Here is a 10,796-nt window from a genome sequence, read left to right on the forward strand (position 1 = left end):
AAAGAAAACAAAAGAAAAGTAAAGAAAAGAAAAGGCATGTCTGTCAGCTCCTCTCCATCACTTCTTCCCACTTTCTGGTCTCAGAGGGAAAACAGAACCCAGCCTGTAGACTAGGCTGGCTCTGATAGGTCAGGACCCATCCCTCCATTTGAGGTCTGCAGGGCTGTCTTGACTCCTCTGGAAATGGACAAGACTCTAGAGGAGGGTGTTCGGCGGGGCGTGGTAAAACAGGGAAGGGGAAGAGGAGGAGGCAAAGGAACCATAGCTCAGGCTGGAAATGCCCGCGGGACTGTAACCACCAGGAGAGGGCGCCAGAGGGACAAGATCAGACTGCTGCGTTCTCTGCGGTCCCAGGGCTCGAAATGTGTCTTGGTTCATAAAAGATGGGCACACCATTGGCTCCGTCTGGAAGCACGCGTCCTAGGGTGCCAGGATCCCACAAGGGGATGAAACTCAGCCAGCAGGAATGGAAAATTATCTAGGGTGATAGGAATACTGTCAGCACAGCCTCACAACCAAAGATCAGAAAGGCCCTGGTAACTCAACTGCCCCAGTTCCTTTCTTAAGTACCCTGCAGAGGCTGAACAGGGTCTGTGGGCTGTCAGGTTCTGTGCGGGATCAAGGAGAGCTCTGCAAGCTCTGGCCAGCTTTGTGGCACAGACTCTCTTGCTGCAAACGATGAGAAGCAAATCAGCAGGGGTTTGAGAAACCGGAGTCTAGCGCAGCTTCTGCAATTCCAAACATTCTCCTTCCTTGTCCCCACTTCTCCCTTTCCTCACCCATGGTACGTGTAGGATGGAATGAGTGAAATAAATTATCTTTTTCTCCCCATTTCTCTTTACAGAACTGAAGAATAACGAAGTTATCCTTAGCGTCCTCCTAAAGGCTTTTCCTTTTGGCATCTTAAAAGCTTGAGATAAAATGGAACCCCCAGAGAGGAGTCTGGGCAGGCTCCCAGGGTGCATGCAGCCTCCATAAATCTGCTGAGCTCTAGACCCTCAATCAGGACTTGGCCCTGGGCTAGCAGGATCCCGGGAACACCTTTGGCCCTGCCCTGTGGAGAGATGTTCATGTCCATTTCTGTGGGTCACTTTGTTAAGCTGAAGGGTTTTAAGAGTTTGAGCTCAAACCTTGGACTTGGATCTTTCTTACCACCCAAACTTGCTATCCACACGCCCTGCACACCTTAGATAAAACGAACACTTTAAGAGCAGAGTACACTTTCACTCCAGTCCCCTCCTTTGCCCTCACTGAAGCCAAACCACAGAAGACTTTGAGGAATGAGAGACAAATGAGGTAGAGCTCACCTGTGCTCACCAGCTCCGTCAGGGTGGTCAGCCGGCCCCTGTCCCTGGTAACCCCACTTCTCTCTCTAGCTGGCTTGGTGGTTGGGGGTGAGATGCCATATTGATTACAGGGCAGTGAAGAACCAGTACCAGGTGTTGACTTGATCACTGCCCTTATTTTTCATCCAGAGGAATCTTGGATTCAGCCCTTTTATTGCTAAGATACCTTTTCAATGACGTTCTTACCAGCTCAGCCAAATCTCCACTCTGCTACAGCAAAAGCAATAATGTTTGCTTTAAAAAGATTTCTTGACTATGCCTTTTCTTAGAAAGTTTGATAGATTAGTTAGAACTTCAGATCATCAGACCAGGCTCAGATTCGTTTCTTGGAATTTTATATTTGACAATATTTATACTATACCAAGCTAATTTGCCGTTCCTAGGTTTGTAGGTTAAAATGTTTTCTTTTTTAAAGCAGTAGGTGTATAGAAAATTTGTTCATTTAATGGAAGGCTGGGAATGTCCAGCATCAATACCGATGGCATGCATTTCTGGTGGCCTTCTCATCTGGGCCTGCAACCTTAGATTCAGGGTTTAGGGGAGAACAGGCCACACGGCAGCAGCCACACAGTCATTGCCTTCAACACAGCGCCACGTGATGAACAGATGTACTCTTGTGTCCCCAAACAGCAACAGTCCTGTCCTTGGCCAGGAGGGGATCTAACCGATACAATAGGTCATTGACTCCCTCCCAGTAGAGGTATCTAGGTTTGTCTGGAAACTCTGACCATGGCTTGTAGGCACCACACCTCATGTACTCCTGATGGCTTGGATCTCTGTATTCAGCCTTTGTTCAGTCCAATAAACTTTGAGTAGATGATCTCAATTACTGTGTGTTTTTTCAGTTTGTTTTAAAAACAAATCCCTTTTGAATCCATTACGGTTTGACCTCGCTTTCATTTTGACGCCTCATACTCTGCAGCAGAGCACAGAAACACATCCTCCGTTAAAAATATGCAGTCACCACAGTTGTCAAAACCACGACATGATCTGTGTTCACTCAGGGATATATGAATTGTGCTTCCATCCACGGAGCTCAGCACGCTCTTTCTGTTCACAGGAATCCCTTTCTTTTCTTTTTTTGAGACAGGGTCTCCCTCTGTTGCCCAAGCTGGAGTGCAGTGGTGTAGTCACAGCTCACTGTAGCCTTGACCTCCTGGGCTTAAGTGATCCTCCTGTCTCAGCCTCCCAGGTAGCTGGGACTACAGGAGCTCACCACCACACCTGGCTAATTGTTTTGTAAAGACAGGGTCTGACTGTGTTGCCCAGGCTGGTCTCGAATTCCTGGACTCAAGTGATCTTCCCACCTTGGCCTCCTAAAGTGCTAGGATTACAGGCGTGAGCCGCTGCGCCTGACCCTTTTCCTACAGTAGGGCACAAAGCACACATCATAGGCTGCTGCTTCTCCAGACAGGAACTGACTGTAGACACAGCTTTCCCAGGGGACAAGGGAGTCTGGGAAGGGGGACTTCCGTATTTTAACTACTACATGCTGCTCTAGACAGAAAACTTTGCGGGATGGAAGATGCGGGGCTGGAGACAGGAGGGAAGGGTGAAACAAGGAATGTGGTAGGAAAAGTATGGGAGCAAAGGTAGAGACCGCCCCTCCAGGCAGTGCCAGGGGCCCAGAGCTCTGCTGAGCCTTGCAGCTGCCGGACCTGTCATGTGCTTACGGCCGACCCAGCTGCAGGGCGGGGTGAGAGGGCTGACGCCCAGTGTGGTTTAGGTTCTCTGAAGGCACTGAGCCGTGGTGTGGTGTGGAGGGCAGGAACTGCAGAAACCAGAAGAGTGAGATGCAGCAGGATGCAGTGCCCAGCAGGCAGTGCCAAGGGCACCAGAGCAGAACAACATACGGCTCCCTGGGTTTGGCGGTGGCCTTGCCCCACCCTGAGGTGTTTGTGTTGCGGGAGTTGTCCTGTGCTGGTCAGATGGTGTAGCTGAGCCTCATAAAGATAATAAGACATTTATTATCCCAGCACAGAGCCGGTGGGAAGCAAACATTAGGGCCAGTCTTCCTCTACACCCATTCCTTGGTAAAAGGGGCAGGGATGCTGCCTGCCAGAGGGTGTCCTTGTGCAAATTAGGAAAAGGCGTCCCCCTTTCTCCGGGCAGTGAAACCCCACAGGCTGCCCTTGCTCCTTTGCCAAGCGCCATCTTGCACACATCTGTATTCTCCCCGGCTTCCCAGCTGATGATGCTTTTTCTTTCTCCATTTCGGCTCATCCCTCTCAACAAACGCTGTTTCTAACCTGCTTCATAGTACTACCTCAACCGCTTCATGGAGCCCATCTCTTCCTCATTACATCACTGTGGGATGTGCAGTCAGTGATCAGATGAGACCCAACGGGAAACTGAGGCACAGCTTACCTAAGTGATACCTGGGTCCCCCAACCTCTCCTGCAAACCTGAGATTTAGAATTCCAGTTTTTAGAGCCCTCCAAAGCTGAGTGTGTCAGATCCAACCAACTCCTATGTTCTAAGTGGGTTTTGTTTATTTTCATTTTCTTCTTGTTCTGAAAAGCAACCGCTGTAACACAGGAGGGAGGGGAGTCCCACCTCCGCTGGCTGCACACAGGCTCTCTCTCTCTCTCTCTCCAGTGGGTTAGGAGCACCTTCTTCCTCTTTGTCCTTTCTTCTCGACAGAGTTCAGAAGGAACAGCTGGCTGCCATCTTCAAGCTCATGAAAGACAACAAGGAAACGTTTGGCGAGATGTCGGACGGCGACGTGCAGGAGCAGCTCCGGCTCTACGACATGTAGCTGTGTCCGCGGGATGCCCACGGCGGCCATGCCCCATGCCCTTGTCCTTCCCAGACTTCCGTAGGCCTAATTTTCCCTTATAAACATAGATGCAAGCGTACATTCTATACAGACTTGCCCAGTTCTTGCCATGTGTATATTACTTTACAAGAATCAAAATTGTTTTCTTCAGAGGAGAAAGTCCCTGATCCCTCTGGCTTCTGCTTGCTGGTGAGGGTTCGGCTGTTATGGGGCTCTGAGGCCCTCTCCTGATCCAAATTTTTTTTTTTTTTTTTTTTTTTTTTTTTTTTTTTTTTTTTTTTTTTTTTTTTTTTTTTTTTTTTTTTTTTTGAGATGGAGTCTCACTCTGTCATCCAGGCTGAAGTGTGGTGCAGTCTCGGCTCACTGCAACCTCCGCCTCCCAGGTTCACGCCATTCTCCTGCCTCAGCCTCCCGAGTAGCTGGGTTTACAGGCATGAGGCATCACGCCCAGCTAATTTTTGTATTTTTCATAGAGATGGGATTTCACCATGTTGGCCAGGCTGATCTCCAACTTCCGACCTCAGGTGATCCACTCACCTTTGCCTCCCAAAGAGCTGGGATTACAGGCGTGGGCCACCACACCTGGCCAACACTACACTCTTATTCTGCCTTGTGGAGATTTCTGGAAGTTTCTGTAACTGTAGGAAAGCAAGATGTAGGGGAGCATTCTTGTTTTTTTTGTTTTGTTTTGTTTTGCTTTGCTTTTTTAGAGACAGGGTCTCACTCTGTCACCCAGGCTGGAGTGCAATAGTGCCATCATGGCTCACTGCAACCTTGACCTCCCAGGCTCTCAGAATCCTTCTGCCTCAGCCTAAGTAATTGGGACTACAGGTGTGCACCATGACACCCAGCTAAAGGGGAGCATTCTTTTATTTTACTTTATTTTTTGAGACAGGGTCTTACTCTGTCGCCCAGGCTGGAGTGCAGTGGCACAATCTCTGCTCACTGCAATCTTCACCTTGTGAGTTCAAGCGATTCTCCTGCCTCAGTATCCCGAGTACATGGGATTACAGGCATGCACCACCACACCCGGCTAATTTTTGTATTTTTAGAAGAGACAGGTTTTTGCAATGTTGGCCAGGCTGGTCTCAAACTCCTGACCTCAGGTGATCCACCCACCTTGGCCTCCCAAAGGGCTGGGGTTACAGGTGTGAGCCACCATGCCCAGCCAGGAGCATTCTTTTAGCAAAAAGTCTAATTCAGAGACTCATCTTTTATCCTGGCACAAAATAATGGTACTAGAGATAAGATCTGCCAGAATCTCTCACTTAAGCAGGCTACTTACTTTAAATATAATTAGGCAAGACTTTTTTGATTACTTGCCTAATTATATTAGAACTATGCTATACACTGTAGACAGAAGAAATAAAATAGACGACCTGGTCCCTACCTGTCAGCAGGTTAAAGGCCTTTCGAGAAGAAAGCCCATGTGCAGGGAAAGAGAACCTCACCAGAAAGCATTCAATAAAATGCCAAAGGGGCCTCAAAGAGCAGTGCCTGGGACAGCACAGCAGCTGTTCCGTCTTTGTGAGTGAACATACAGTGATGGGGATAACTGGGCCATGCAGGTCCCATTTCTGATCACCCCACTGGCAGGACCATTCACAGATCTTGAGCAAACCGAGTATGGGAGGGTATGCTAGAGACAGAGCCTATGCAAGTTCTTATTTTTTGTTTGCTGAAATAAAGTTCAGTCAACACACTACCTTAAAAAACGTGGAGCGGTGACATTGTCCTGTCTCATGCTCGCCGTCCTGAGGTTACCTTCCTGCCATGGCCTCTGCTTACCTCTGCTTTTCAGGAGCCCCTCCCTGTTCCGCTCTGTGATCCCTTTTGCTTCTTTGCAGACCGTTCACTGTCTGTGTCTGTTGTTGGATCTAAATACGAGTGTTTTTCTTTTTGTGGTCAATGCTTTTTTCCTTCTTAAAATTGTTTTAATCTGTTTTGTCAGAAGCATATAGCCATGTTATGATTGAAGAATTCTTTGTTCACTTGAGGTCAGGAGTTCGAGACCAGCCTGGCCAACATGGTGAAACCTTGTCTCTACTAAAAATACAAAAATTAGCTGGCCGTGGTGGCGCATGCCTGTAATCCCAGCTACTGGGGAGACTGAGGCAGAAGAATCGCTTGAACCCAGAAGGCGACAATTGTAGTCAGCGAGATCACGCCACTGCAGTCCAGCCTGGGTGATAAAGCGAGATTCTGTCTCAAAAAAACAAAAAAAAAGAATTATTTATTCTCTGTCTCAGGTCCTAGGGACCCTTACATCAGCTAATCTGTCTGTCCCCCGCTAAATGCACGTCGGTGGGCAGGGAAGACTCGTAGGTGCCCTTATCCCTCCCCAGGCCGTGCTGCAAAGCTCCTGTGGTTCCATTGCCCACTTTCTCCTTCCTCTTCTTTCTTTTCTGGGTCTTTCTTTTCTGATTATACCAAACAGGAAGGACTCATGTACTTGAGTCAAAATCCTCATGGCTATGGGAAAAGTAAACTGAAGGTACTTCTGTATACTTGTCCCAGCTAAGATGTTCTGACTGCAATGAACAGAAAACTCCGACTCAGCTGGCTTAAACAAGAGCAGGGCTCTCTCACAGGAGAAGTCAAAAGTTAGAACAGCTCCAGACCGAGAACGGTCGGGACTCAAGCCGCAGTTCTCTTAGCTGTCTTCCTCCTATTGCGGGCTTTCATTGGAGACTAGCATTCCTCATGGTGGCAAGATGGCTGCAGGAGTTCAGGTATCTCATCCAGAAGCAAGACAAGGGCATCTCTTGCTTGCGTCTCTAGGCGTGAGAGAACTGGTTCAGGTGTCCCTGCCCCACATCTCTTCAGATCCCAATTGGCCAGAATATGGCATGTGCCCATGTTTCAGTCACAGGCAAGGAGATGGGACCACCATGATGGGCCTAGATCCCAGGAGCCTGGGGCTGGGTCCAGCATCTCCTTAAGACATGGCCACTTGAAGACAAGGTTACTGAATTTCACTGGGGATCTGTGATTAAAGGGAGCATGGGTGTTGGGGAGACACCTGCACTGCCTGAGTTTCCTATGAGTTCCAGGACAGGGCTTGATGGGCACTTGGAAGCCAGTGTCTGAAGTGCTCAGCATCCTCCTTTTCCTTGGTGGTGTGTGTCCACTGCCCAGGCCCCACCCCTGGCCTTGGACACTTCATGGAAATACTGCTGGTTTGCTCTGGTGTTGGGTAGCTCTTATCTATTCCCCATAAGTGCTGGCCTCTGTTGACACCATTTCTGCCACCTCATCTGAGATTGCTCTCATCAGCTCACAGATACTCAGTTCAGTGAATGAACCAAATCTAAGCCAAAAAGCATAAAGGAGGGCAGAAAGAAACAGCAGGGTGGGAGAAAGATCGCAAACACCAAGGGAAAGGCGCCTACATGGCAGCCATAGCTGAGCATCATCAGTATGTATGTCACTTCCACCAAGAACCTAGAGCCACAGAGGCCTACAGAAGCCAATCCCAATGGAACTCTCTCTGGGTGTGGAGGTTGGGAGAAGCTAAAACACTCAGGTGCACAGAGCCTCTTTCCGGTGATGGGAACCAGTCCCAAAGCCTTTGCATCTCTCCCCTGCTCTCCCTCCATCACTCTGCTGAGGACCCTGCCCAGGCTGGCCTACCTACATGACACAAATAGCAGTGGCCTGTCACTCATCAGTATCTACAGTTCTGTTTACCAAAGCCTGCCTGCTAAAGACTTTTCAGGGCCTCCTTCCCTCCAAGTGTCCGTTGTACCTCCATCCAGAGAAGCAAGGAAATAACACACCACCACATCTAGCTAATTTTTTTGTATTTTTAGTTGAGACAGGGTTTCACCACGTTGGCCAGACTGGTCTCAAACTCTTGACCTCAGGCAGTCAGCCCACCTTGGCCTCCCAAAGTGCTGGGATTACAGAGGTAAGACACTGTGCCAGGCCTTCATCTCTACTTTTCACTGCAGAAGTGGCAGGTGAGGAGGTTTCCTACTTTAGAGGAGGTTGAAGTTATTTCCTTGCTTCTCTCCTCACAGCCTTGAGGGGGAGGTTGTAGCCAGCCTGACAGCAAATGCCTTGCCCAAGATTCCATCCTGTTCTGGGGTGGCCTACCTCCAAACCAAGTCACTATTGGGGTACAAAGTCCTGCCTTGTCTGCCAAAAGGACAGTGCTGATGGACCATTCCAGTTTTAGAGGTCCCAAAGAGACATCTTTTTGGAAAGGGGCAGGGTACCAGAAATCCTTCACCAGGCTATGGCATGGCCTCCGGTTTATGTAAGTAACTTGAGACTCACCCAGCCAAGTATGCCTTTCTGGGTCTACTGTCGGGTTTCAGAACAGAAAGCCTTGCAAATTCCTATTACTACAATTTTTTTTTTTAAACTATTATTATTGTCACCTTATTTTTCTTCTGGTGGAACTCCTCTAGGGCTTCTACCAGATTCTCCACCATTTTATGCTAACATTTTTATCAGTTTTGGTTTTATCGTTTCAGTGCTTCTTTTTGCTAAAGGTAGCAGCCTATATACATCATCTCTGGAGACAGACCACGCCATAGAAAATATTGCCACAGAGTCAGCTGGGTACCAGCCCGGATGTACCAGCTTGCTCAGTCATTCCCCCTCTCATGGATATCTGCATGGTTTCCAGTCTTGCAAATTCATATAATGCCGCTACACATAAAACTTTTGTGAGTAGGTTGTTTCATATTTGTGAAGGTTTACTTTCAGGATAGATTTTAGAGGTGGACTTCGAGTCAAAGGTATATTTGCACTCCCCCCGCCCCAGCAATGCAGGACAGATCCGGTTCCTGTATTGTCCTTAACTGCGTACCTTGTTAAACTTTTGGATTTTTGACAACCTGATGGAACTGAAGCGTTAGCTCAGTGAGGTTTTCATTTGCATTCTTCTGATTAAGAAAAAGGCTGAGCACACACTTAAATGTTTAGGGGCCTCTTGCATTTTTTTTTTTTTCCGTAAAGTGTCCATTCATGTCTTGTCCCATTTTCTACTGAATACCATCCATTTAATCTCCGCTTTAGTTCACTGAGTTGCACACATTTCCAACGATCTCGGCGGTAATTTGGGCTCAGCGCGGTCGTTCTCCAACCCGGACCCTGCAAGGGGAGGGAGTGCCTTAACTAAGCTAACGAAAGGGAATCTGAGTCATTCCAGGTAAAGCCTACTAAAATCAAGTGGCTTTGTGAAAGCCAAAATACTAACTTTCAAAACACGAAAACATCCCCGAACCTCACCAGCAGCACTTCCACTTACGTGTTACTTATATCTGCTGTGCCCGATTTACCCGCTGTGAGGAACCAACGCACGGAGAAAACCACCCACCCGCGAACTGAACCAATCACTGCCAGAGCACCTGTATCCCTCTGCGGCGCTTCAGTGGTTCAAGTACCTGCCAATCTGCCGCGAGGCCAAAGGCCTTGATTGCCATTGGGTATGACATCCTTCCATCTCCCCCACCTCAAGCCCGCCTCTCTCCGAGGGTGGAAAGCCCCGGATGTCCGGCCACACCCATGGTCTAGTTTCCTCAGTGATTGACAAGGGCAGTCGTCCACTGAAGAATGCGGCGCGGTCCAGGCTGCTCTGCGGGAGGCACTCGCCCTGCGCCTCAGCCGCAGGGGTTGTCGGGTAACTGTGGTGCAGCGTGTGTTAAGGCCGCCATGCTGGGGGTCCCTCCCGGCCCGCAGAGCGGCTCCCGGGCTGCCTAGGAGCCGGAACCGAGCGGAGCACGAGTGGACGGACCCGCAGCTGCCGCTGCTCTGCTCAAGCCGAAAGATTCGCCCCCGCAGTGAATCCCCGGCCGCATAGGGCTGTGGCCTGACGCGCGGTGCCTGCACCAGGCTGGCTCCTGAATGCCCCTCCCGGGACAGGGCCCCAGATCCCGCATTCGCAAGGCGGGCCTAGGGGACCTTTTTTATTTTTGAGACGACGGAGTCTCGCTCTGTCGCCCAGGTTGGAGTGCAGTGGCGCGATCTCTGCTCACTGCAGCCTCCGCCTTCCGGGTTCAAGCAGTTCTGTCTCAGCCTCCTGAGTAGCTAGGACTACAGGTGCGTGCCACCACGCCTGGCTAATTTTTGTATTTTTTGGCAGAGACAGGGTTTCACAATGTTGGCCAGGCGATCTGGAACTTCTGACCGCAAGTGATCTGTCAGCCTCGGCCTCCCAAAGTGTTGGGATTACAGGCGTGAGCCACCGTGCCCAGCCTGAGGGAGCATTTCATGAGCTCCATAAACAGTCATTGGGCCCCGAAGTGGGCCCTGGAATGCAAAGATGAGTTGGAACCAGTCCCTGCCCTGCGGAACACTCGCGTCTCCACTTTCCTCCTGCTGACGCTCCCAGACTTGCCCTCAGGCAGACTCAGAGGGTGGCCTGGGGTTTCAGACCGCGGTACTGCAGCTGGACCCGAGGCACACGCACACCCCTTGCTTTTCGAAGTCCCCATTGTCCCAGGCCTAAGATAAAAGCCAGCAGTTCCGTACACACCCACTCACATCCCACCGCGGTGTTCGGTACTGGGCTGACAAGCACACCTTCCCTCACCTGTGCTTGTCCTTTCAAGTCCTGCCCCAGGCACCAAAGCTGGGCTCTACCCCGGGCAGGCTGCGTGCATGTGGTGATCACATTGTTTGCTTTTCTCCACCCAATTGTGGCCCCTTGCAGTCTGCAC

The 10,796-nt window shown here is 49.8% G+C and overlaps 1 protein-coding gene and 1 long non-coding RNA gene across 4 annotated transcripts in view; one reads left to right on the forward strand and one right to left on the reverse strand.

Moving 5' to 3' along the window:
• MXRA7 (matrix remodeling associated 7) overlaps window positions 1–4,211 on the forward strand; it is a 30,667-nt gene extending 26,456 nt beyond the window's left edge. For 2 of the 3 annotated variants that reach the window (XM_017525065.1, XM_017525064.2), the window contains one exon: window positions 845–2,172. In XM_017525065.1, the coding sequence (XP_017380554.1) occupies window positions 845–857 (13 nt within the window). In that variant the 3' untranslated portion in view covers window positions 858–2,172. Of the gene's footprint in view, window positions 1–844; window positions 2,173–3,989 lie in introns of those variants that run through there. The other variant, XM_017525063.2, reaches the window with a different exon arrangement.
• The window catches only part of LOC108301784, a 14,804-nt gene extending 5,163 nt beyond the window's left edge, over window positions 1–9,641 (reverse strand). The window contains exon 1 of the long non-coding RNA XR_005199522.1: window positions 9,386–9,641. This is a non-coding gene — a long non-coding RNA (uncharacterized LOC108301784). The remainder of the gene's footprint in view (window positions 1–9,385) is intronic.
• Between the last annotated feature and the right edge of the window lie 1,155 nt (window positions 9,642–10,796).

The sequence above is a fragment of the Cebus imitator genome, unplaced genomic scaffold (assembly GCF_001604975.1).
Source record: "Cebus imitator isolate Cc_AM_T3 unplaced genomic scaffold, Cebus_imitator-1.0 Scaffold36, whole genome shotgun sequence".
Taxonomy (NCBI): domain Eukaryota; kingdom Metazoa; phylum Chordata; class Mammalia; order Primates; family Cebidae; genus Cebus; species Cebus imitator.